This window comes from Pelodiscus sinensis, chromosome 10, assembly GCF_049634645.1.
Source record: "Pelodiscus sinensis isolate JC-2024 chromosome 10, ASM4963464v1, whole genome shotgun sequence".
NCBI classification, from domain to species: domain Eukaryota; kingdom Metazoa; phylum Chordata; order Testudines; family Trionychidae; genus Pelodiscus; species Pelodiscus sinensis.
Genome location: NC_134720.1, coordinates 46,088,810 through 46,116,683, shown reverse-complemented (window position 1 = coordinate 46,116,683; position 27,874 = coordinate 46,088,810). Strand labels below are relative to the sequence as shown.

The following is a 27,874-nucleotide window of genomic DNA, read 5'->3' as shown; positions in this document are numbered from 1 at the left end:
TAAGGTTTGTCACAGGGGAAAGTGCAGACATCTGCTGGAACTTCCATATCTAAGCTGTTCATTTACAGGAGCCAACTTCTGAAATCTCCACAATTAGGTCTGCATTGTTCTTTCTCAACAACACTGCCTGGAAAGAAAAGGTCGTCTCTGTCGGGGCCAATCCAACGAAGCGTTTGACGTTATTAAATAATAAAGCGATTGTGATTTACATTGTTGTTCAGAAAAAGGGCCAATTATCCACTGTTATGTTGCCATAAAGATCATATTAACTCGAATTAGTAATCAAACAATGTGCTATCGTTAAAAGTATAGGGGGGGACAACGCGAGGGTTACTGTTGCATCCTCACTTTTCCTTGTAAAACCGGCAGCACAAATACACTTGAAAGACGCGCAGAAGCTTGAGACTAAAAATAACAAAAAGCAAGAGAGGGAAGACCGTGTGTGATTAATGGTCTCCTGTGTTGATTGTTTCCAATTAATTCAAAGGCACCCACATCTCATATTGATTCCCAGTTTACAACTGCTTTATGAATTAATTCATCCTTCTAAGTAATATCACAGGGACACATACTACCCTGAGTTGTGTGAAGCCTGACTCAATGGGTTTCTTTAAGAACTGCAATGACTTTAAAAGACCTTTGTTTTCAAACCAGGAGCCCAAATGCAACCAAAATGTAAATCCAGACGCATCCTTCCACTCTGGCAAATTTACTCTTCCCTAATCAAATAATTATTTTTATTAAGGCAGTTATTAGGTTTATAACTCGTTTCCCACTTAAATTTGTGCAACCAACCAAGGTAATCTAAATAGGTTTGACTTGCCCCATGGGTACAGAATGTAAGCGTTAATAAGAAGGATTAATTATGGGTGTGTATCAATTGGACACAAAGGCTATCAAGTAGCACTAGGGGGAATGAAAGTGGAAAACTATAGACGGGAAGCCAGGATCTTGGAGTAGCCGTAGTTTGCACGTCCTGGTGGCAGATTGCATTTGACACCATACGCATACCTACTCCGGAAAAATAATGGCGCCCCAACGCAAATCGAGCACTTTTTAACAGCCACGGTTGGGTAAAGTTGATGGTCTAAAGCGCTCTTCAACTTGCTGGCGGTAAATAAAGCATATGTCAGCGGGTGCTTCGGAAAGCAGCCAGGGATCCAAAAACCCAAACCACACTGGGATACGCTCATTAATCTATTTTTAAAATATCTCCACTCCCTTTCCTGTGACATTTACACAAGATCTATCCCCTTGCGATAAGGATGACAAGATCTGACCCCCCCAAAAAACAAATAAGTCACTTATTAGAATCTGATTCCCCCTCCCCTCCGGCAATTTATTGCAAATACGTTTTGTTATCAGTTTGGGGGTGGAGAAAAGGAGGGGGAAGAGAGAAGGAAAAAAACCTGGCTTACTTAGAACTCAGTAATATCTGGTTAGCTGTCACATCCCCAGTTTAACTGTATTCAGGCAAGGAATGGCTTTGCAGAGGGCTTCAGAAGCTGATGCTATTTGTTACCACGATTTCTTTTTTAAAAAAGTTTTACAGTTACATGATTTTGTATAAGCAAACACAGAGCAATTTTCCTCCGCGCAATGCATCAGCAAGTACATCCAAAAGGGTCTAATCTACTTCTTGCAGGAGTAGCGGAAGCGACACGAGTAAGGACTGCTCTGAGTTCCCAGGGATGCTATGAAATACCTTCTCATTGACTTGCCCTCGATTGGAGGGCTAATTTATATGTAATAGGAGAGGGAACAAAAGCGATCGGAACCGGGGGCTGAAGAGTTTGCTCTTATTTTTTTAAAAAAATATTCGGAACAATATTGGAGTAACCAAATGCCACTGTCTAGCTTCTTATATGCAGCTCGTCCAAAACAAAACAAAAACCCAACCGGAAAAACCAGCCCGTGCCGGGTTAGCAGAAGTGAAAACTTTTTTTATCTTTGCATAAAGATAATTTATTAACACACAAAAAAGGAGACAGGTTATCTCTAAACGGGATTAAAAGGAGTTCGTGTATAGGATTAGACCATCTCACATCCATTTAGAAGGGTGTCATTCCTCCATCCTCTTGTATTCTGATTAAAAAAAATCTTTCCCTATTAGCAGCTCTGGGAAACCGGTTTTATTAATCGAGTTTGATGCAACTGAGGCTCGGAATGAGCTGCCTGGCAATAAAAGGGGGACACTTTTTAAACCGGTGATTAAAACCCGCACAGAAAGCCCAGCAGATTCAAATGTTGGTCAGGAGTCCCAAAGGTTCATGACAAGAGAACCTCGCTAGCGCTACTGTATAGCCACTTTGTGAACTCGGGACTGGGGAAAGGAGGGAAAAGTATGAAAGTGTGAGCTGATGCCATGCTGGCTGGCAGTGTGTGGTCTATTGTAGGGAATGTGCTTTTTCCACTGAACAGAGAGCCCCCCTCTTTTCTTCCCCCAGCACTACTGCACCTGCACTGGCTCAGGGAGCTGCTGCCATTCACCACATCAACACAGAAGACATCTCTGACAGCACTCAATTCATTACATTTCTTCCTGCTTTTCAAACCAACACACACACACACACACACACACACACGCTCGCCAAATGAGTATTGCCAGTCAGGGAAGGGGGGGTGGGGGTGGAAATCTTATAATACTTTATACTTGCAACTCATTTCATTCCTCAGAAAACCGACTTGTCGGCCAGTTCCAACTTTTTAAGGGAAAGGAATCGCTCGACTAAGCATTAGGCACAACTGCGACACGTTTATCCTCTCTCCCCGAACGCACAGACTGCAGCTCAAGGACGTAAAGGAGGTGAAAACTTTGGGACGGGCAGCAGAAAGTGAATCGAGAAAGCAGGTGATTTATAATCCGCCCAGGGGAAAGAGCTACAGATTTATTCATCATTTGGGAAGCAAAGCAGCCTTGTGTGAGAGGGAAGGAAAAACCCACCCAAACAGATGAAAGTGTTCCTAAACATTTCAAACAAGTTTATCACAATGCAGAATATTCCTTTGGCTTCCCTCTCCCCCTGCAAGATTTAAGAATTTACTACCTGAACACTTAATAAAAGTGTAAAGAAGCCAGGGAGATAACACTGAATCTGTCCAGGAAGAAAGTTATGAGAAGGAAACACTGTCATGAAGAGATTTAAGTTTGGGGGTGTGAATTTTGTTTCTTATAAATCCACAGGTGCATTTGGAAGAAAGAAAGAAAATCTCATGATTTTAGCTTCCAGTATTTAATTCTGTGGGTGTCAACAACTGATGCAGTGACTCCAGCGATTAGAAACCGTGATAATTCTGATTGAAATAATTATTTCAAACCAATTTAAAATCAAATCAAACACACTGATTTCCGAAAGATCTCTTAGATCACAGACGGCTTCTCCAATCTTTTGTATCCCGATTTAAACAAAAAAGAAAAAAAATTCCCAGAACACTTTTTATTCTAAACTGAAAGGGCTATTTTTCTCCCAGCACGTTTTTATCTGTCGCTGGCAAGTGCAAATACCCACGTGTATTTTTCCACTGTTTTGAGGTATCGGATTGCCCTAGCTGAAATCCTTAATAAACAAATAAGTTAAAAGCAGCTCTGGCCTACCTGATCGGCACGAGAAAATCCGAGTGTCTTGTTTCAAATGGAATAAGTCTATAATATCAAAAATTAAGATACTGTCATTTCAAAAGGCCCTCAGCTGACTATTTGTTTCTTCTGGAAATTGAAAGCAAGTAAGAAGGGGTGCATTTTGATTTACTTGTAATTTGACTGGAGAGTCAGAACAATTTTTTTCCCTCGTGGTGTGTATGGAGAGAGCCCTTCCAGAAACCCAAACTGGAATTCCAAGAAGGCAAGATTGCCCTTTTTAAGCTAAAACTAATAATTTCATAACTGATTCCCATTCAATCTGGCGCCGGTGACGTCACAGGGGGTATTAGCATACGAGGAGGGGATGAAGCCCGTGTGGTTGCAGTTGATAAGGTCCCTCCTGAGGAATTCGCTGCTTGTTTTAATACATTAATTATTTCTCGGGGCTTCCGCAAGTTTTGCAATTTGTAAGAGCTTAAAAGGAACCATCATTCCAAGAAATGGCAAAAGGACACGTTTAAGAGCTTGCTTCTGACGTGGCAAAATGGTCCCATCCCAGGGTCGAGTCTGTTTCTTGCTGTTCTGGGTGCCTGGCTTAGCGCACGGAGGTTTATTAAGCATGTGCTACGTTGGGCCTAAGTTTGCATCGCAGTCAATCCATGTGGGGTTTAAAAGCGCCCCCAGGTCTATTTCAAATCAGCAAGCGAAGGGGCCTGACCCTAAACATCCTGACTCACGTGGGTAGGGTTTAGCCCTTCTGGTCTGTAGGGGAAGAGCATTCGCTAAGTGTTGGCAGGATCGGGCCCACAGGCAGGAAAATCCCGTGTGCTCGTGTTGTGTCCTCCTCCCCTCCCAGCCAAACAACCCTATCAGACTTCCATCTCAAACACGTGTTAAGATGTCGTTTTCTATCCAATACCGAGTGGGACGCCATTAATCAAGAATTTATGCAAAGGCGCCCACATTATGTCAGCAGAATTAATGAAGTGAAGCTTGAGAAACCGGATAAATGTTCGGCCAATCTGATCCGGCAGGCAGTTTAGAGAACATGTGCGGCTCTTTTCAGGCCTGGCCACTGAAGGAAATCTACCAGAGCAGCCCCGGGCCCGGACCCTATTGTTGTGCGCCGTTCTTTTTCGCAAGGGGTCCCGAACTCTTTGGACGTGCTGCCTGGGGATGGGGGGGTGAGGGGTTCCCTTCCCTGCTTAAGGGGTCACCAGGATTTGGGAACACTTCCGCGGAGGGGGTGCACTAAAGAGGAGGTGTTCGCTGGCTGGGGGGAGGATTCACTCGTCCCTCAGTAAGCATGGGACTCGGACTCGGACGCATGAGTGGGAGACCGACTTCTCCCTTAGTCCAGCAGAATGTAAATTCAAGGATGCTCCGAACCGGCCCCCAAGCTGTCTCCAACACGCACCTGGTTCAGCCATGCGGCTCTCGGTGTGCCAGGTTTGCCAGGACATGGCTGGAGTATCGGGCGCTTGCGCTGGACTTTGCCTGGGGTCTTTAGCCAAGGGGCCCTGCCTAGGCCATTGACGTCAGCTGCAACGGGTCCCACCGACTTTGCAGCTAACTCATCCCAGATGAAGCTTTTTAATTACACTCCCCCCCCTCATCCCATTGCTGGGAATTACAGACCTATGCGTCCGAATGTTTAATACAAAAAATAATACACAACATTCGATTGAGATCTGTCTGTCCCCCACACACGTTATGCATATACGCCATCTACACATTAGTAGGGGTAGGTGGAAAATACGATGCCATCAGTATTTAGTTCTTAGGAAAGATTCATCCCTTAAACATAGGTGGATTAGAAGCTTAAGCAATTGCCTTTCAAGTCGAAAATAAATATTAAATCATTCAAAATCCAGACTATGATTGGAGGGGAGAGGCTGCCTTCGCTTATACATTATTTCATTCGAGGAGAGAAACAGAACTGCTAGAACTCTTCCAGCTGCTAGTGATCCTGAAACGTTATAGCTCACGAATGGGTTTTTTCCCCCTCCGTTCCCGCTGTATTCTTTGCAAGATAACTCACTCATATAAAATCCTAACCGTGTCACTTTAGAGGTAGCTTATTCGAATGACTATCCCCCAAAACGACGGTCACACATTAAACCTCGCCTCGTTTGAACACGGAGATAAAAAGGCTCTAACTCTGAGATTTAAAGAACAAAAGGTAGTACATAAGAACGCTTGTCATAAAATAAATTTGGGAACGGATTGCTCTATCTATTGCCTTTCTAAATTGCAACGAAATGTTTAGCATGCTGCCTCTCCCCAAGAAATGCACATATACGCAAGATATGTGGAAACATAGTACACATCTGCAGTATATTTGGAGAGCACACCGCTAAAATTCACCCTTAAAGGTTTTAGCAACGTCTACCCCCTCTACTTGAAATGTACAGCATTAGCAAGCGAAACCCATCATCTGGTCCCGTAAATATAGCGCGAGACTGCTAAACATTAAATGTACAAGGTGAAATTAATCAGGAATATGTTTCGGTTATAATCCTAACAGTGCGCGACGGATATCAACAAGGAAAATGTTAGTTTCTTCCGTGGTATTTTGACTTTCTGTGCCACAGAGAAATACACAATTTTTAGCATTTCATTTTTTTTAAAAGGCTGAAAACAACCACTCACTTCTGTGCTGCACCTCCTTGCCAAATGGACTTGATTCCTCAAAAGCAAAATATGACCAGCTCTTGAAATTCCCCGGGCATTCTCAGCAGAGCGGGTTTTAATTACCAAAACTAAGCTGTGGTGCTAACTAGCAAGCGATCAAACCGCAATCAAACTTCAATCTCTGAGCAGTTAGCTATAAACTGTCAGCAATTGAAAAGTAAACCTGGTGCACACAAAAGCTCTGTTTAATTTTCTTGTTGTAATGGCCCTAAATGAGTACCCCATCACTATGCAGTTAAGCGGTATTGCATGTCCCCCTGAGGCGTTGATCAGTTCTTTTTAATGTGAGAAAACTGGCAGCTCGAAACCCGTCAATAGAGCTCCCACAACAAAAGTCCTGAAAAGCTGAATGAATTGGGTTTGTAATTACTGTTTCCCGCTCCCCCCTTGCAGCTTATCTCATTCATTCGACATATATTATTGTCACCTAATCTCACTCTCAACCTTTTTTAGTATCTACTACTCCGGACAAGTTTGTGGCAGAAATGAAACCAAATAATTTTTTTAAAAAAAATCGCTCACAGCAACAAACACGTTGACACCAGCTTTAAAACATTCATAAGGTTGGATTTCCTGCAGCCTAAATTGCAGCATTTTGAATACATCATTGCAAATCTCGCAGGTTGCTCAGCACGCTTTAGATTTTAATATTTGAGTTAGCTCAGGAGTGAAATAAATGAAGTGTATCTAATCATACCTATCAGCTATGGGCCTCTTTCCTTCATAATATATGGGGCTTCAAGGGGGAAGCTATCTACATCCTAGTCCCAAGATAGCTGTCCAGGTCTCATGCATGTGGGGCGTAAAAAGGTATTAATGTTGTGATGCAATACAGTGTGATGATCACACACAATTCTTGTTCTCTGACAGAAGAGCAACGGGTACCGTAAAGGAAAATAGATTTTTTTTCGTTAAGAAATATCTTATGGAAAAAGGCAACCGTTTTCCCCTTGGCGACCTTGTGTATTTAAATCGCAAGGCATTGCTGACGGGGAAGAGATTCTCCTGAGGGGTTCCTACAGTAAGAATCTGTCGGTTGTAGAAATAAGTACAGCTATTACAACCAAATCTACTAACAGTCTAAATAATTAATTGAACCATTGCTCTTTGACCCTTAGAAAGTCCAGTAGGGACCCGTTTGTAGTAATAATACCCCCGAATGAGCCCTTGTCAAATATTCATTTAGTGGTTAATGTGAGCCATTTCCCCCGGGGACACTCTGTAATACCAGCTTCCCAACCTTGGCAAGAAACCTCGCTAATCTACTCCGGTTCAGCAAAATATTGTAGCCTCCCTTCCATAAAATGTTGTAAAAAGAAAAAAAATATCACAGGGGAAACTATAATCTTAGCCTTGGGTTCATTCCTGCTCTGCATAAGGTTAGAGAAACATTACAATGCCACTCTTTCACCCAACACCAAGTGTGTGCTTTTCAGAGCACGTATAAATTCAGATTCAAATGTACTGTGCATCAAAGTAAACAAACAAACACTGTTACTACTACCGAACATTTCAGCTAGAATAAACAATAGCTTAGGGTAATATTTTAGTTGAAACAAATCAGGTGGTTGTTTCCACGTGTTGAACTGGAAATTAACAAATGGTCAATGCCATTCTTCTAAGTGGTAATTATAAAATAAATCTATTTAGCTTTCCATAGAAAACGTTGGGTAGGTTGGCATACACATTTATGTGTATACATCCAGACTCAAAGAGAGATCAGACTTTTTTTAAAAAAAATTAATCTTTACATCGTATACCAAAAGCTAAGTTTAAGCAATCTGTCAATATAAAAAAAGTTGCTGAATCCACTTAGCATTCATATAGGGCTTTGTTTACTTGCATCACCTCGCCTTCTGTGTTAAAAAAAAAAGAACATTTCAAATTACCCCCCTCGAATATTTCAGTTAACACTTCAAAACGTGCCCATATTTTATTGCTGTTAATTGGCTAAGATGAATTACGGTAGCGACTGGGTTTTTATTCAAAGTTCTCTTTTATCAGATGTGTGAGCGAAAGCAGGGAAATGCAGTTGTTCCCACGTGAATAATCCCTAGATGCATTACAAATGTTGGGCAACTCTGAGAAATTCTTTTAGTCTTTGCATTGAATAAGAAGAAGGGGGGAAAGGCTTGTAAACTGGAATAATAGCTGTCCTACCAACTACAGCATGACGCAAGAAACACAAGAAAAGGGGGCAAGCAGATCTGAAGTATACTAACAGTGATCAGAACTCCACATCTTCTGGACTGCAATTTTGATTTTCATTCGGGCAGATAGGGAAAAGTGTGGAGGCCAGAAAAATTTAAGGTACATCACCACCACATAAAAACCAGTTACCCCAGTCACCCCGTTTTCTGAGCAGAAGTGTAATCCAGTAACCAACAGTCAAATACTATACACATAGATTTAAAAACACGAGCGACACAGACACAAACAGAATTATAGCTTGGTTAATACTTAGGTAAGACATAAAGCCTTTTCCTCACTATGCATAAACACATTCTTAGAAAAAAATATACGCACCAACTAATGCATCACTGTAGTTTAAAGAATCTCGATGTCTAGTGGGTCTGTTTTTATTTTAATCTTTCTTATTCCTGAGGCAGGCTTGTGCATATCTCAGGAACACATCTCCAGTATTATCAGTTAATATGAAACGCGTGGTCTTTGAAAAAAAACCCTTACAATTCCATGTATGTGCTTCCCTGAAAAATATGCCCAGTACTTTGCCCCCCTCCCCAACTTTACTGGACTTTGCACACGTGAAAATATCACCTACAGATAGATTTCCCCCATGCTACGGGGGCCAGAAATGTGTATAGCTCAGAACCATAATCATTGTCATCTGCAAACTGCGATTAGAACAGTACAAAGTAAAAATCTACCTCAGGGAGTCAGCTGTGCTCTTCTTTTATTTGGCTGGCGAGAACGCTTCTCTTTGGGTTTGTTACCATCTGCAGAGATTGTCCGAATTTGGGCTACACCGCGCTGGCAAGTTAAGAAATAGGATTCAAGAAAAAGCTGTGATATAGCGTGAAAGTATTTGGCGTAAGAATTGTTTTATCTTTCCTCCTCCCGCCACACATCACACACCTATACCCTGGAAAAATGGAGGAGTGGAAAGTTTATGAAGCCACAGACAAACACTTAAAAACTCCTGGACAATGCAACCATGACACCTATTGTATTATTATCCTCACACAATTAAGGTAAGCCCACCTCCCCCTAAATATACTGTATTCCCAAAAGAAGAACGCACCGGTTATAAAATAAATCAAAAGAGCAACGACTCTTCTTTGTTGCCTTTCCAGTCCCTCTAATTATGTTACTGCTTTCCATTTAACTTTAAATCTGTTGCAAGACTCCTGTTCAGACCACAGTCTTTTGATGGCAACAAGTGGTGTGAACCAGCAAAGTAGCCAAACGTCCTCTTACCCTTTCTTAAAGGAATGACATGTATACATTGTAAGTTGCCTACTCCACTTTTTTAAATCCAAAAAGATCAGCTCAGTTGGTCACACCTAGTAATGAAAGTCCATTTTACAAATAAATGATCATATTTGCATTTGTTATCTATATTGCTGTATTATTTATAATACTCATCTAACCACAGTGCCATCTTAAACTGTTCGAATCCTTTAAAAAAACATTTTGAATTACAAAAATAAATCCAAGACTCAAACGTCACGTCAGTTGTCCATATGTTGAAAATTTATTTATCTCAAACTGTGCATAATGGAGTAAAAACTTAAGTTGAATATGTACCTGTTATAAGGATGGTATTAGTTCAAATATATACATGGACTGTCGGCAGACTGATTTCAAATAATACAGAGCCGAATCTTTAAAATACAACTACGGAAAATAAGAAAAAAGAACTTAAAATATCATCACAATAAATTTACAGAAATATTACAAACCATAAGAAAATATTTCAAAACACAGTAATTTCAGTGTTTTTTGTTTTTGTTTTTGTTTTTTTTAAATCTGAACAGGATGAAGTTTGGAAACAAAAAAGCTATTATAAATTAACAAACGGCGTGTGACCCTGCATGGCAATTTCTGCTTTTTAACAATAAGTAAAAAACAAAAAACAAAAACAAAAAATTACAATCTAAACTCTTGCTCTTTTATAGCAAAACAATTCAGTGGTTTTGCAAGTACGTATCCTAACTTCTTTCCTTTTGTACAATTTCTAAAACAATTAAAATGTCCAAATTTTGTAAAATAATATCCACTCTACAGCTGCTATAAATTCAGCTGCAGTTATCACGATTTTCCAAGTCGACTGTTTTTATTTTTATTTTTTGTTTGTTTTTATGAATTGGCAAATTCTCAAGTTTTTTTTTCTATCTAAACAATGGACATTCTGATTGCCATGTTTATTTTGATAAATACTGTACAAAAGTTGCTTGCAAATATTAAAACATTTTTCTCGTCGCTTTTTGAGACTAGCTCTAAATATTATTGGTAAAGACTTCTGCAAACTTTCTGCAAAGTTCCTACCGTTTCTCTAGAACTTTTTAAAAGTTTTGTGTAGTTTCTTCCCCCTCCAGATCTATACAAGTTCCTTGATGGTTTTATTTACGCCCTCCCCAGTTTTCTCTGTACAAAAATAGTCCAAAAAAAGTCCAGAATCTCTAATAAAAGTGTTTTTTGTTTGTTTCTTTGTTTTGTTTAGTTTTCCTCCCTCCTCCCCCCCCCCCCCCAACCCTTTTGTCTTACATATGTGATAGAGGAAGTGTGCCATTAATGGCTGTACCAGGAACAGGTGCACTCTGGTAGTGTTGGGACATATGAAGTCTGCTTGGGGCAGCTGGTTCTGGTACTTCAGCACCTGGTAGATACATGCTGATCATGTCCCGAAGGTCCCCAGCTTGGCATGGAGCCCTTGAATGGGAAGAAGAAGTGACTACGGGGGGACTGGAGCTCGACTCTGTCTTGACCACGGACCCCATGGATCCCAGGGCCATCCCCGGGGTCCCTTGTTGGGAGTAAGACATGCTGTAGGTGGGCGACCCGTTCATGTAAGTCTGCGAGCTGGTCATGGAGTTGTACTGCAGGGCGCTCACGTCGTAGCGGTGCATGGGCTGCATCTGAGCCGCGTTGTGAGCGTTCAAGCCCGGGTGCTGTGGGTAGCCGAGCTGGTCTTGCATCATCCCATAGCCTCCGTTGGTCCAGCCGTTCATGTGCGCATAACTGTCCATCCTCTGGTTCACCCCAGCGCCCAAGGTGGCCCCAACCCCTACCCCAGTGGTCATGGAATTGCTGCCGGGGGCCAGCAAGCCGCCGGGTAATGTGTACTTATCCTTCTTCATGAGGGTCTTGGTTTTCCTCCGGGGTCGGTATTTATAATCCGGGTGTTCCTTCATGTGCAGGGCGCGGAGCCGCTTCGCTTCGTCAATGAACGGTCTCTTCTCCGCCTCGGATAAAAGTTTCCACTCCGCCCCGAGCCGCTTGCTGATTTCGGAGTTGTGCATTTTCGGGTTCTCTTGGGCCATCTTCCGCCGCTGGCCCCGGGACCACACCATGAAGGCGTTCATGGGTCGCTTGACCCGGTCCGGACTGTTCTTCTGGTTGTTGGCTGCCGAGTTGGAGTTGCCCGTGCCTCCCCCCGAAGTTTGCTGGGGGGCGGGAGGCTTCAACTCGGTTTCCATCATGTTGTACATTCAAACGGCTCTTGCCTGGTACAAGCCTTCGGCGGAGAAGCGAGAGATGCAGCCGCCGCCACAGGAAAGTCTCAAGCTGGACTTTTTTTGGTGGTGGTGTTGTTGTTGTCGTTCCTAGGGAGGGGTGTGGAAGGGGGAGGGGGACTCCCCAAAAACACACACTTGGCTCAGGGTTCGAGGCTTCCTCTTGGCGGATGGATTAATAATAATAATAATAATAAAATTATTATGATCACTGGAGCCTTGGTGGAAATACAACTTCTTCCTCCTCCTTTTCTCCCTGCTCCTTCTTAAAGAGCCAGCAAACTACTTTCCCCCCTTTTGCAAACACTCTCTCTCTCTCTCTCTGCCTTGACAACTCCTGATACTTTTTTGAACAAGTTAATAGACAACCATCCATGTGATGGGGGCTTGTCAGGGAATAAATGCGTTTGCCCTGGCCAATCAGCGCGCGCCGGCTCCTCCACTGAGCACAAGTCTCTACCCCTGGTTTTGCATGAAACGGGGCGGGGGCTCGGAGCCGCCGCCGGGACGGCTCTGCGGGGGGAGGCGGGTGCGCAAGGCAGGCGAGGCAGCCACTGGGAAGCCTTTGGCTCTCCTCTGACAGCAACAGGTCACGCACGCCTGTTGGAGGAAGTGGGGGAAACAGCGTTGTTGCTACATTAAAAAAACCCAACAACAACCCCCCCCCCCCAAACCTGGGGCTGGGGGAAAGAAGGGGAGGGCAAAGCCACTGGACTGGGGCAGCCAGGGACGGGCACAGCTGTGCCAAGCCTGGTCTCCTTCCAGAAAGCATCGGAAGCCCTGTGTCCCCCGGGATGTTTTCCACCCCGGCCCCTCCGCAGTCCTAAGCGCCCTCCCCCCATAGCACCGATTAACACCGGATCAATACGTGCACCCTAAACGGGGCGCTCACCCGGTGCCGTGCCAGCTAAGCACAGCTGGCCCCCTCCTCCCCCCCAGCGCTCCTCGGCTCCTGGGGACTCGGCCCAGCCGCGCGGTGCGCGCATGCTGGAGTTGCGCGTCGGAGCCCACTTTTGAATCCCTTTCTTTTGTTCCTCAACGGCAGGGAAGTTTGATCGCGCTCCTCCGAGCCCAGGGTTTGGCTGCATCCTTCGCCTCTCCCTCCCCCCTCCCCACTTCCCCGTCGCGGGCCCTTCCCCATTCAGACCCAGGAAAACAACCCAAACCGTCCTCCACTCCAGCAGCCTCCCAGAAAGAGGGGCTTTTTAGTGTGTCTAATTTAAACAAAGGGGGGGACCACGTTAAATACACGGTATTTCCATGTACCCATCAGCTCCCTAATAACAAGTCCCTACAAAGGAGAGGCCCATTGAAAAACAAACAAACAAAAAGACCAGCAAGCCCCGAGGTCTGTATTGGAAGGGGATCGATCTCCTCACACGCCCCATCGCCACTTATTTCTCAGATGGAAAGTACTTTTTGGGACTGTCCCCTGCACAACGCGGGGCTCAGCAGTGCCCGGGCTAGCCTGGCCCAGGTGCTGGGACGGGGCGCGTGGAGGTGAGGCGACTTGCGGGAAAGTGGGCAGGAGACAAGGAACCGGAGAGAGAAATGGGGAATGCGCTTTAGACACCGGAGGGTAATTTTAGACTCTCCCCCATTGTCCCGATGTAAAGATTTCAATAGGTGGGAGCTCAATGCTGGAGAGAGATGGCAGCACGTCCGTTACAAATAGGTAGTTTTGTTTCTCTTGTTGTCACTACACGGTGCCAAACAAAGCCCCGGCTAAGTTTACTTCCACTCTCTTGTGGGGATCTTTGTGGCTAAAATGCACTTGAGTACAAAGAAAGAAAGAAAGAAGAAAAAGAAAAAGCCTCACGCCATTTCTCTTCTATGAAGTGCTTAAGCGATCAGGGGCTTCCCCTCACCTCAACTTTCCCCCCAAACTGAAAATGTAGCGATTTCTATCGACAGGCACGTTCCATTTGTTAACTCGGGAAAATAGATTATTTTCTTTCGCGGTGCCTCTGCGCCCACACCTCCCCTTTACGCCCTTTTTGTACCGAGGCGTGTGTGAGGCCGGGGGTTCTGGGGCAATTTTTATAGCGGGGGTATGTGTGTGCTGAGAACTGTTCAACCAAACTGGAAATCCTGTATATAATGGAAACCACTTCAAACCAAGGGGTGCTTCAGCTCCCCCCACCAGCTCCAGCACCTAAGTGTGAGGCTTCTGATTTCAGGCTCTCCCAAGTTCAGTCGGCTAAATCTGCACAAGAAAACACCGGATCGTAAACAGACTGCTCCAGCTTTTTAAATAAAGTTTGTTTCAACAAAAGCATTGGGGGAGTGTAGGGCTGAGGGCAGAAAGGAGGTGGGGAGGGGGGAGATCGCCCTCATCGAAATATATTTTTATTTTACTCTTTAGAGACATAGATTGTAAAATCTTCTATATTTAAACTGTTCATCGGATTAAACCAAAATGCTGAAAGAATGATTTAGAAATACACACACACAAAAGGAGATGAGGCATATTGAGAGAGGGCTGCCTTGTACTTTCTGAGCTGGGGGTTACAGGTATGGGACTGCTGCGCCCCCTACTGGTAGATTTATCTCCCAGAGAATGTCCCTCCCTTTACTTTGAAAATAAAATGTTTTGAAATAATAAAGGAAAGGGGGGAAACCCACGAACTAAATAATTATATGTAATCTAAATAATAAATAAACCCCAACAGCACGAATGCATCTTTTATGGATTATGCAAATATAACCTACCGGAGTTAATGTGTTTAATTCGAAAATGTACGTATAGCCCATAGAGTGATAGGTTAAACCATAGAAAAATAGGTACAAATTATGAGATTCAAGATATAAACGAATCCTGATTCTCCAGACACTACCGAGGGCACACCAACTATTTACTTTGTTATTGTTTATGCTTTGGTCTGCACTTGATAACATTATTCCAAAAAATCTTATGGATAATTAAGTTTGAAAAAAGGGGGTGGGGGTGGGTGGTAGTGGTGTTTGTTTATCGTAATAAATTGATAACTGATGGCTGGTGTTATACAACCAAGGCGTATTTTTATTCTCCGCTCCAGCTACAGAGGCAGAAGCAGTTGGAATTTTGTGTGTATGTGATTCTCAGCTGAGGCAACGCAAGGAGAGATTTTACACATAACTAGATGCATATATTTGTGCCTGATCTCTATAATAACACATTGAAGAGGTTAAAGTGGCTGGCTTGGCTCTTTGTTAATTGCATTTATCATATAAATAAGGTATGGAAATACCTAACAATTGTGTTATCATGAGTATTTACAGCTTTATTTTAATTAACGGTGTTTTACTTATCAATGCAATAAACTGTCTCTGGCATATATACATAATAATGTGCTATAGAAAATAAGATAAAGAGATAGCTCTTTCAGAAAAATGTCCCAGTTTCCTGTATACATATGTGTCTCCCTATATCGGGTTACTGGCTACTCCTTTAAGCAATATACAAAAAAAAATTCCATGAAATCGGAGTACCTCAATCTTAATAATTAACAAGAATAACAACAACATTCTATTGAAGAATATAGACATTTTCAAAAGGAGGCCTGGAGAAGGATGGTGTAATCTGAATGAATTTAAAAATCGTTGCCTTTGGTATAATTTATGGAAATGAAAAGTGCTTACGTTAAACTACTAGTCTGCAAACCTTCTCAGCGATGGATTGTTAGGCACAGTCACTTTTATTCCTAGGTTGAGTCTATGAACAAGAAAATTGATGTTAACTACGTGGATTTTTATTTATTTACTGCTCTGACACAGGCTCTACCCACCAATTTCTTATAAAAGCGCGGAAGATACAACCTATCGTGTTAACTGTAAAAGAAATAATACATACAGATTATTTCTGTATTGACCCTACCAGTAACAAATCTAAAGCAAACTATTAAGCAGTCTTGTGGAGACGGAAGATTTCAGCCCTATTTTTTGTCCTTAGCTGCAAATAGAGGTTTAACTTGCAGTAATTAGGTGAGAACTAGCCAAGCATCTTACTATTATGATGCTTGTTAAAAACGCTTCTTTTCTGCATCTGCATTTGAGTGTGTTCCCCTCCAGTCTTAATCTTCTTATGGAAATGAAGGCGAACGGCAGGGAACCTGCAGAGACTTAGAGAATGTCCTTGTTAACTGGAATTTCTCAGCATTGCTAATTAGCAGAGTTTGACGACCACCAGTATTGGGGAAAGCTCTGTTTAGCCACTCACAAACCCTTCCGAGGAAGAGCAGACTAATTTTATTTTGTAATTAAAATCTGAAAAGGGCCCTATTTGACAGTTAGGGCTATGAGAGTTTTATCTCCCTGTGAAATAATTACTGCCTTGATAACTCAATTTTCTGCAAAATGTCAACTGTGAGCTCCAAAAGTTTTAATTTCATTACGTTAAAAAAAATCTAAAGACGAAAATGTACAGACAACTCCACCCCCCCCCCCTTCTAATTCTGGAACCAGTTAACCACACAGGAGAAGCTAAAGTTAGCCAATGGAAGTTTTACCACGCTAACTATATAACCCAATCTCCAAGTAACTTTAAAATACCACATGGGAAGCATAAAAGGTGGTGGTGGAGAAATACCCCAAAATATTTTTTTTCGCCCAGAGGAAAGTCTCCCAGAGAAGAACACCAAGGTTCAGGCCAATACTGATGTAGTTTTGATAGGGAAAGCTTTGTTCACTTACATCCATTAATAACTATGGGGGCGTGGGGGGGATCATGTACTGAAGATATTACAAGTAAGAGTTAAGCTGATTAGCCATTTTCTTTAAATGCCGCAATGTCGTGAAATCTTTGAAATATTATAAGGAAAACAGACAATTTTGTGTGCCTTTCTTGAAGCAACTAATTACAAAAGCTTGCATCTTAAACAGCTTACAAAGCAAGCGCTTAATATTTTGTTTACCTTGTTAAGTTTTCAAAGAGAGGGAAGCCTCACAACCTTAATAACAATCTCTGGGCTGTTAAAGGCACCGAAATCAACTTCAAAACTTGCGTTGGAAGTAACCTAATTGAGGGTGAGATACGAGCGCCCCTCTCTCCCGTCCCGGTTCGAAGGGATTACAAAACCCACCCCATTTTCAAAACTCCGCTTCCCTAAACCCGTGTTGGTTGTTGGTTTCTGGAGGGGGTCAGGATGAGTGGAAGGTGAATAATTTGAACGGGGAGGGGGGAGGGAATGGACACGCTGAAGCAAGTGTAATCCACCCTGCTTACATTTTAGATATTTTTTGATTATTTAAAACTGTTTAATCTGCTTTTTGTTCCTGTCTGTCCAGCAAGCAGCCCGATTGTAATGCTCAGAAGTGGCATTATACGTACAAACGAACGAGGGGTGGGATGGGGTGGGGATGACAAATGCTTCAGCCAAACCCAATTTCACCCAATAATTTCATTCAAGGACTCTAAGGACTCTTGAAAAGCTGCGGAATGCAGAGCGAGCTCCGCATTCCTTCCTTGTGCCTTCTTTCATCCTAATTCTCACTAATGAAATCTAAAGACGAGCACACGTGCGACCGAGGGGAAAAATTAACTATACGGAAAGTATTCACTCCTGCCAGCATTCCAGTTGCGACAGCACAAGAATTCGTGATATACAGAGAGATCGACTTGCCTGTGCTAGGATCCTGGGACTAGAAAGCCATATAATTTAAATCCACTACAAGAGGCTCCAGTCATTTAAATGTGTGTTCACAAGGTGCCCATTAAAAACCAAGCCCCTACAAGATTCTGATTTTATATTAAACGTGTTTTACAAGCAAAGCCTTTGGACTGTAAAAAGACCCCTGAAACCAAATTTCTCTCTTCTGGACCAAGAAACGCGCGCACACGCAAATCCCAAAGCCTGATATAATTTAAAATAGATAATAAAATGCAAGATTAATAGACAAACCTTCTCACTCACCTGTGAGAATAATTTTCAAAGGCGTCTAAATAAATAACCTACCGTTTGACCAGACACTCCTATGCAATTGATCATAACTAGCCACCAGCTTTTTAAAAAATCCTTGAGATTTTCTCCACTCACCTCGGAGATAGTATTTCCTACCCCTTCTTTCACTAGAAGATACTAATTTTGATCCCATGTTGAGTTATTCCATAAACCTATCAATACAACAGCAACCCAGCACCAGTGTTTAGCGTAAACTCATAAGTTACTGCACAATATAAAGGAGAAAAAGCACAATTGAGTGTAGGCCTTTTACTGTATATATAGAGAGACCCTTTTAACTGGATCCTTTCTGGCTGCCTATTTAAAGTTATCTTCCCTTCCTAGGTTTATAAGAACAAATGAGTTTTCTTTTCCCATTGTAACTGAATGAACTCATGTATATTAAACACAAAACCCTCTCCTGAAGAACGTTAACTGCTTGATTTAAACCTACAAAAGCAGGAACATCCAGAATGAAAGGTTTTCAATCCCTCTTTAACTGTCCCAGTATTGCAGAACATGGAGGATGGGTGAATTTTCTGATAATCCCAATGCTTGGGCATGGATGTGTTGAATCCAAATGTATTGTCCTTTGCTTAAATTTGGCTTTGCGTTTTATTTTCTACTCTTCTCCCTCTCTCCCCCAGTTTTAAGGAAAAATGCTTTTGAACAGTATCTGTCTGGAGGACTATGCATGGCATTAAAATCAAACGAGTTCCCCTTTGGACCCAGGACAGTTTTGATGGAATTTTGATGGTCCTTCCATTGAAATCATGACTCCCAAAGAGGCTCGTGCAATTTCAATGGAAATGTATAAGGCACAGCCTGAGGTTCTTTAAGGTTGCCTTTCTCCTCAGTGCACCTCAACGCACCCTAGAAGCCTGGGGCATGGTTTGAAAAAAAAAGTACATGGTTTAAAAAAAAAAGAGCCTCCAATGATTCACAGATCACTCACACGATCATCCATAATGCAACCAAGACGGTGCCTTTTGTCTCGCTGCGTTCTTCCTAGTCCTTAATTTGGGGATCATTGACAGGACAGACGATAATGACTCTTTCAGAACTGTTATGATCTAGAGTGACAATCTCTACATCCAGTGCATGGGTCTATTGACACCATCAGCTCATTGTGTCAAGTTAGACTGGTGATTTCAGAACTCTCCAGCGACCGACCGGCGATGGGTTTTAATTCACATGATAGACGAGCTGTCTATTATCTGAACTCGTGTTTAAGGAGCATTTCATCTGCAGAGGCATTGCAGACGGTGCACGTTTCCCGTTTATAAAGTGCCTGCCATTCACGGATCTCAAAGAGCTTTAGAAATATCCACGGCGCCTGAGGACGGTATGAGGTAGCCAAGAGAAGACTCTTGTTTCAAAGAGGAGCAAAGAGAGATGAGAAGGGATTTGAACAAGGTCGCCAAGCTGAGGGTAGAATCTAGAAGTCCAGACTCTATCCGTCTCTTGGACTATAACCACTCATCTCTCTGCCTCCCTTGTCTGATGAGGACAAAGTCTATCAAAGTGAGGGCCCTTGATACCACGACTACCCTTCTATAAGCCAATAGATGTAATGAGCTAATTACTTTTGCCAACCAAAAGATGGAGCTTCTCCGATTTCTGGCACTAGCGCTGTCCGATTTAAATGAACAATACAGGACAGTGATGAACCAGGATGCGGATTTATCGGTTTTAACAGCTTAGCACCTTGAGTCGAGGCTAATAAGGATGCCCTAGCAGCTCCTGTTGAGGCTCATGTGGGGGGAGAGGTGTTTGCAATGAAAACACAGACTAAGAGAAGGGTGTTCTGGAGGGACATACACGTGCCGCGGTTTGGGGGTGAAAATTCCCTTTGATACCGAAGACACTTCCCAGATATGGTCCGCCTTGACAGGGATGAGCGCCCCTCGCACGGTTCCCACATAAGGCTCCGATCATCTACTCTGCACTAGCCATTCTGGAGAACAGCCAAGAGTTCCTTGTTATTGATGAGGAGAGCCGGAGGAAAGTGGGCGTCAGTGCCTGGTCCTTGGGAAATTCTTCCCCTGCCAGAGGAAAGGGGCAGAGGGAGAAGGGTGCCAAGGAAAAGTAAGAAAAAAACCCCACCTTTGGAAACTGGCAATTCAAGCTGATTTTAGATTGTGCTCTTAAATACCGCCCCCACCATGTGTGTGTTTTATGAAACACTGGAAATCCGGACCCCTTCCTAGCTCCAAAAGAAAATAAATATTTTATCTACAATCCCAAGAGGCGTTTAATAGAGACATTTATAGCACCAATATTATATATATATTTACAGCACCAAGGCGTTTTCCAAATGTAGGGCCCAATCTTAAATCTAAGGAGCTACTTGCGTGAGTAAGGCTTTACCGACTCAGGCCCTTCAACTGATACAGACCTCTAAAAACTAACTTTGGCTAGAGCGATTATTCCTGAGCTGTGGCTTAAAACATCAACATTTTACTGAGGGTGGGGGGGGGGGATGACGTTTATGGCCCAGCTTTCACCCCTTTCAATAGTTCTTTGTAAGGGGAACGTTAGCAGCATCTCTCAAAGAATTGAGTTAATCATTCACTTTTCAGTGAGAGCTACTAATTTTTTGTAAACCGCGTCCCGATGCGAAACATTTGGGTATAAACTGCTTTGATTTTTCCCCATTTCCTGTAATAATGGTCACTGACACATAAGATGCCAATTTAGCTATAAATAGAGAGCTCTTGACAGATCTATACCTATCTCTTCCCTTAGTTAATTTCAAAGGTACACACTCATTGCAGCTAGCAAAACAGGAACAGGAAAAATGAGAATTCCGCTGTGCTGTCATTCTGTACAGTACCTTTGCTATTGTTTACAGAAAACACGATGTCTTTATTTTAGGCATTCTTACTAAGGAATTGCTTGACTAGGCTTTCAAGCAGAGAGCAAACTGAAAAATATAGAGAAAACATAGGCGGTAGAATAAACACGATTTTTTTGGAAATGCTATTCATATACAGTATTTAAGTGAAAAGTTTATTGGGAGACCAACTCATGAAAGACTCATTAAATATTAAAACTGCTTCATTATAACTTTGATTCAAGCTGCCAACTGGCGATACAAAATAACCACAATTTAGCAGAAATAATTTGGTTTCAATTAGTGTTTCTTCTCAAATGCAGTACAAAAATACCCTTGAATTGGGGGTGTTACTGGACTTTACAAATACAATAGTTTAATGAGTTACATTGAGCTACACAGACTCCTATAACATAAATGACTCCACAGCCAAAAAGTTGAGAGATAAAGTAGCACTTTCCATATATTTTGGATTTTTTTAAAAAAATGACTGAGGATTTTTTACTTTGAGAAATCAAAAGGAAAAAGTCATCTATCAAATGATACAGTTAAACAAATACTTCTTTCTCAAATGTATACAGAGTACTTTTGTGTGTGTGCGGGTGTAGGGGAGTATTCCCCCGGTTTTAAAACATGGTCCTTTAGAGGATTTTCCAAATAAAACCGAAGTGTTAAATTCTAAAAAATATCGATCAATACTGACCACTTCTAAAACATCGTGAGAAGAAAAAGGCAATAAATGTATATGACTATTAAAGCTTTCAATGTTATGATTAATTACAACTATTGGATAGCAAAAACATAACATAATTATTCATTTGTTTAAAATATTAACAAATGGGTTTGTGTTTTAATGATGATCGGGTATCCTAATCTAGAGTATCAATTACCGTATGTATTGCAGTTGCACACAGGTTGTCAATATCTAAGTGTGAGTTAAAGCAACACGCAGGAATTAGAAGTGCTAAAACCAGTGTTTACAAAAATACAGGGAGGCATTTTTGTTTCATTTCTAGTTATTAATTATACATTATTATTATGTATATTTACAAGAAAAATAAACACAGAATAGGCAGCCTCCCCTCAGCAATTTCTGGTTTGGATTATTAGTTCGCCTTGAATTTTCATTGATTTTCCACGTACCTCTTCAAAAAAGAATCCAAAACTTTTTTCGGACAGCTCTCTAACACTGACTTAAATCTCTTTCACTTCCTCTCATTTTAATTGCCAGCCTATTTTCTCTTATTTAAAGTTTTTATAAGGGAAAGAAGAGAGACATAAACCCAGATAACAAGGTTCTTGCTGTTCCCATAACTAGCATTGCGCAGCTCCCACCGTGTCCAATAGGGGGCGCTGAGACAACCTGCTCAGCGCCGCCTCACATCTGAGCCCAGCACCAGCCCCGGAAGGGGGGGGGGGCAGCTTGGAAGCTTAGCAGGGTCGAGTACAGATCTTTAGTCTTCATGGATAAAAAGAGATTAAAGGCTAAATTCTTTTTTGTATCAATTTTAACCAACTACGAAAATGTAGAGCTTTTATCCTTTGATGTTTGCTAGAAAGAAACTGTTATATCAGTGGAGAAATTACATCGTTTCACAGCCAACAAACCCAGCCATGGAGTGGTAAAATAATTTAATTAAAAAGTAATAATATGAAGACCTGATCTTCCTTAGAGGTACTTAAAAGCTGACACAAGCAGCCTTCCCCTTTCCTTCTCCCCACTGTTTCAAATGTTTTCTGAATTGCCATTACAGCGGATTAATTATTTTAAAAAAATCAAATAACTCTTGATTATGGCTCTTATTCATGGTTTGTAAGTTTTTGGAGGTTTTTTCCCCTTCTTCTTTCCCCCTCTTTCTTTTATATTATTTCTATATTTCCGACAAATCTACTCTCAAGAGGCAAGGTGCCATGGCAAAACCAACTCATTTAAAAATAATCAATCTACATCCCTTTATAGTCCCAAGCCTTAAAAAAATTGTAACTGGCTCCCCACTACAAAAACTCTTCACCTGTATTTAAATAGCATGTCTTTAATTACAGCAGTTGGGGATGTATGCGGCTGAAATGAAATTAGCAGTCATTACCACTCCTTTAACTCTGTGGTGCTTTTGATCAGCACTACATTAGCTTTCCAGTCCGAACAAAGGCTCTATAGCAAGCAGTGGGCTGTAAATAAGACAGCTCGACCTGCCCTCAACACCTTTTCTCTTGTCAATCACAGCTCTATCTTTCAGCTCGAGATTAACCTTTATCTCTCACATTCTTTAAAAACTAATAAATAAAAAAACCTCACAACTTTGCTAACAACCCCTAAACATAACTTCCCGTTAAACGGTATCATAATTAGCCGAAATGTCAAAACTTTGCCAATTCCCAAATCAATCTTCTGTGTATTAGGAGGAAAACACAAGATTCAGGAGTTACATTTATTTCTCTATCACTTCCCTCGAAGGACCACCGCTCACGCAGTGGTCTGCTCACGGAGGATCCCTGTTTCTTTCCTGCCTTCCAGGAATTATTTTTGAGAGCCTATTTTGAAGGACCGGGGATGGGAAGAAATCTTAGGCTTTTGGTATAGGCGTTACTCTGCTGAAAATAATCAGTTTTCTCTTTGGAAAGGCGGGGGAACAGCTGCCTTCTTGGGATGAATCAGGTAAAGGCTAATCTTCAAGTTACCATTAGGAGGCGCGAGAGAGCAGCTCCTAGTCTTATGCAGCTGGCAGTTTGCCAAGGAAGCTAGCCGCTTCAGCATACTATATTTATATAATCTCAGGTAATCTTCCCCCGCCCCCCCCCCGCACACACACACACACTCCCGTGTATTTCCCTCCACTACACACAACACCCCTTCAAATTAAGTCTCCCCCAAACCGGAGCTATTTCCCGGAAGCCAAATTAATAGGGCATCAAATGAAGCAGCAAGATTCCTAACTGGCTCCTTCCAGGTAAATGTACATTTCCACAGTTTTGATCAAGTTCTAGCCCGGATTCTCTCTCTCTCTCTGTATCCTGCAAGGGGGTTACGCCAAATCAAAGAGCATCGTTTTAAACATCCAAATAGGTGGAAAGCTCACTTTTTTTGGCTCACTCTTTTTGCTCAATAGGTCACAGAGCCATTTGCACCCCGTGTGTTTGTGTGTGCGTGTGTGGCTTTTGCAAAGCAACTCGTCCTGTCTAGCATTCGGGATGCAATACACTAACGCACAGTTTCACCGGAGCAAAAAAATCAGAAGTGCACATGCCATTCCCAACATGTAATGTAACGCTTTCATCCACAGATTTGCCAGTTACAGGATTCGTAAATGGGGAATACGTCCAGATTTTTTTTAAAGGTCTCAGGAAAGAGAAGAAAAAAACAACAACCCTGAATGTCAAAGTTCTGTTGCAGCTACTTACATGTCCATGCCAGATCAGGGTGTTGTGCAGTAAAGCAGTTTGATTGGCAGGATAAAGCGAAAGTCCGCGTGGACCCTTGAGTTCTATTCAGCCCCGGGGGGTTGATCACTTTTCATCGGACAGAGGCAGTTGGAGGAAGCTTGCACGTCCCCTTCTCATCTCTCCTCTTCTGCTCCTCCATCCAGGACAGAGAATGAATCCATTTCGGTTTTTCTTCCCCCGGCTCTTCTTCCGTTTGCCTACACATCCTCCAATTCCTAGCCCTAGCTTTTAACTGCAGTCCCTGGAACAAGAAAAAAAAATCGTTTATGGTTTAAAAACCCAAATGGCTGATTTGTGTGTGTGTATGTGTGTGTGTGTGTGTGTTATAAGAAAGCACCCACAACAACAAAAAAGTCACTTCTCTGTCCTCCACCGTGCAGCAGAATAATAATAATAAAAAGCTTTATATTTTTGCAGTGGGTATTCAAAGATAATTTGATGCCATTGTTTCTGCTACAGATGGTTCTTTTTAATACAATAACACTGCTCTTTGTGCATACTACACACAATCAAAATCGAAAGCGTTCTCCTGAATAACCATTTTGTTCTCGTTTGTATAGGGCCAACAAAAGCTACCGTGAGGTAATGGGTTCTGTTTATTGAAGCCATAGAATAGGGATTTGATAAAGATTTTTTTATATAGGAAGAAAAAAAAATAAAGACCTTGCAAGGTCGAACTGATCTCTTCATGCTTTTTATTAACATTTTACCAGTAGATTTATTTCAGTTGCAGCTGCAGGGTTTTCCCTCTCGAGTCTTAATCAGTCCAAACATCTGTTTATTTGAATTTGGGGAGATCTGCAGTTGTATCCAGAGAGTTTACGAAAGGGGGGGGGGGGGCGGGGGACAGAACACAGGCGAAAAGCACGTCAAATGACTACCGGAGAAACCAGGCTAAAGAGAACCTATATCTCTCTTTCCGCGTGTGTTGTTTTTCAATCGGCTGTCCACGCACACAAAGGCATAAACTGGTCCTAATGGACACGAGGATTAGCATAAAGTATTTTCAAACATGTTAATGCGCAGGCATGTATCTGTACCCACACACGAACAGAGTACAGACCCGACACTAGTTGGACTAGAACTTGACGCAGCCACCATCAAAGTTACTACCTCCTCTCTAATTGTTTCATTAAATAGGGATATTTAACTGGTCCTTTCTCCGATGCCCTGAAGGTTTACCCTGAAGTGTATCTCAGCCACCAGCAATTGAAAGTTAAATTGTATCTAGGATGCTCCGGGATCTACCAGAGTTCTTTTCAACTGCTATCTTCTGCTTAGTAATGAATACATTAGCAACACTAAAAATGATATTAGAGGGAAACATTAGTTGGCAGTCCCCCTCCTCTTCCCCCCCCCCCCCCCCCCCGCATGTTGTTCTATAGGTCAAGAATTCTGCATCCTTAAGTCTCCTTGTCACCTAATTTTTGGATTTGATTACGGCTGAGGTCTGTATCAAGTGCAAGAAAGCCCCAAAGCAAAAGAAAGTGCTTAGACAATAGGTCTCTGCGGGAAAGTTGTTAGTCAGTGGCTGTGTTTGTCTACCTTTCTATAGGAATTAATGCCACAGCTCTCTTTGCCTCTGTAGCCTGGACTGACAGTAATCCACCTCTGTGACTTCTGCCCTTTGTGTTTTCATAAAACTGGGCTCACTTGTAGCACGACAACAGCCCAGAATAATGACTTTAACCTTCAAACGTTCTTTAATTAGCTTTTTCAGCAAAATAAAAGATGCTCAAATGAGCCCTTTGACAAAAATGACCTGCGCCTTCAAACTCTACTTTCCCTCTTGGAACTAAACCGTTATTGGTTTAGAACTCATCTGAAGTCATTTAACAAGGGATTATTTGCGAACTATTACTGACACTCCAATTAAAAACTTTCCTATGAAACGATGGAAACACAGATAAGCATCAGAACGGAAAGTTAAACTATTTGCACATGGCTTATTTTGCAATGCTCGGTTTTATACATTAAGATGCACATTTTAGCATCACCTTGCTTAGAATTAAAGCGAGGAGGCTGGAAGAAACGGTTTAAAACTGGTTTGATCAGTGCGAACATCTGAAAAAAAGTGGAATGTTTGCAAGACATTTAGAAAGATGAATACTAGATGATGGTGACTTAAATAGTTCAACAGTTTTAGACAGAAATATACACACACCTCTGTAGTGATATACAGATTCTCAGAGAATATTCCTAATGCATATGGATAGTTTTTATTCTACCAGCTTAATACATTCATATACATTCATTTACATGTAGGTTTGATCCGTCCATCTGCAGTTGTACTTCTCTGAACCTTATGTAATTTTGCAATAGCATTTAAAATACTACAAGAAACAGTAATAAGTAGACAAAACGATAAAGTGCACGAGGTCAAGCAAATCGTATCAATACTTCACTGAATTTTAAAATTCAGGAAGTAACTGAGCAACGTTATTTAATCACCCATGCCAGTAAAAAGGAAGTAGGCTTAATGGTAAATGTGGCATTTCTTTCTATCTACAATGGTTCTCTTGGTTAACTCTGAATCAGTTTCTGAAAGACTGATTAGCTTATCGGGAAACATGATTTATTCAGACAAAACCGCCTGCTGGCTCGGAAATCCAACGTCGCCCTGAGATAATGTGTACAGATCTTGGTAGGAGTCTACAGGAAAACTAAAGAAGCACTCCAAAAAATTATGACAAAAAGATCACCAGAAACACAGGCGGGAAATATGAAAGCATCTCTTTAGCCTTAAGCATTAATTTGGGTTAAATCTCAATTTGTAGATAACCAGTAAGGAAGCCAGCAGTTTGCAGGGGAGGGTTGTTGCATTTTATAGATACATATCAATATATAACATTTTCTGGAGAAAAGCAGAACGCCACTAGAATTGGCTCTATTAAATAGGTCTCTACATCTATTTTTATTCCATTCCGCTCAGGTTTCCGGCTTACACAAACAGTGGAAGCATTCACTGTGAACTAAAAGTTTGTTTCCCGGATTCTCTGCAGTGTAACTAAATAATTGACCAAATCTTAGTAGTTACAGCTCGTAATAACCCCGCGTATCAAAGGACGCAGATAAGATGACAGATCACGCCAAGAACTGCGTTAAAATGTGACACATTCGAATCCAAAAGAAACATCTGTTTCAGATTTGTGCTCTTTTCCTTGCTTGAATGAACTGTGACTGAAGAGGAACTGCCCCATAACGCTAAAATGTGCCACGAGAGTGAACCGAACCCTTGGAGGGCTCACCTGGAGCGGAAATACTGATCGCTAAATTAAAGAATGTGTCTAACTATTTCCGCCGCATTGGCAGGGTGCTCGGACGGCTGTAAGGTTTTGTAGACTCGCCGTAGAGGAATCGAACTCAGATACACAATGTAGTCCCACAGCTAAGCTTCCCAGGCGGCATTAAGTTTAACGTTAAGCGGGACAAACAGGTAATTTATTGGGGAAGGTGGATAAGGGGAGCAAGGGGTGGAAGTTTGGTACCAGCGGATTTCTCTTGGACTCACGAGCACCTTTGGGTCCCGCCACCCTGAAAATGACCCAGGGCGACAAAATGCAGATTTCCAATGGCGTGGTTTGACAAGCCGATTTTTTTGGGGACTCGCTCTGTGCAAACCAAGGCGGCGGCAAACTAGCTGGAGAGCACAAAAGTGCAGGGAATTCGGGGCACGGTGGCTGGATCTCCCTCGATCGTCCGGCAGAGT

The 27,874-nt window shown here is 42.1% G+C and overlaps 1 protein-coding gene and 1 long non-coding RNA gene across 3 annotated transcripts in view; both read right to left on the bottom strand.

The window, feature by feature from the left end:
- The window catches only part of LOC142830803 (uncharacterized), a 427,426-nt gene that overhangs the window by 21,938 nt on the left and 377,614 nt on the right, over nt 1–27,874 (bottom strand). For both annotated transcript variants that reach the window (XR_012906315.1, XR_012906316.1), the window contains one exon: nt 24,124–24,406. This is a non-coding gene — a long non-coding RNA (uncharacterized LOC142830803). The remainder of the gene's footprint in view (nt 1–24,123; nt 24,407–27,874) is intronic.
- Nucleotides 9,956–12,582, bottom strand: SOX2 (SRY-box transcription factor 2). The gene has a single exon (XM_006138488.4). The coding sequence runs from the start codon at nt 11,944–11,946 to the stop codon at nt 10,999–11,001; it is 948 nt and encodes a 315-aa protein (XP_006138550.1). The 5' UTR covers nt 11,947–12,582; the 3' UTR covers nt 9,956–10,998.

Bases quoted from the DNA above. Each gene is read 5' to 3' on its own strand.
- SOX2 (XM_006138488.4), bottom strand. From the start codon at position 11,946: ATGTACAACATGATGGAAACCGAGTTGAAGCCTCCCGCCCCCCAGCAA.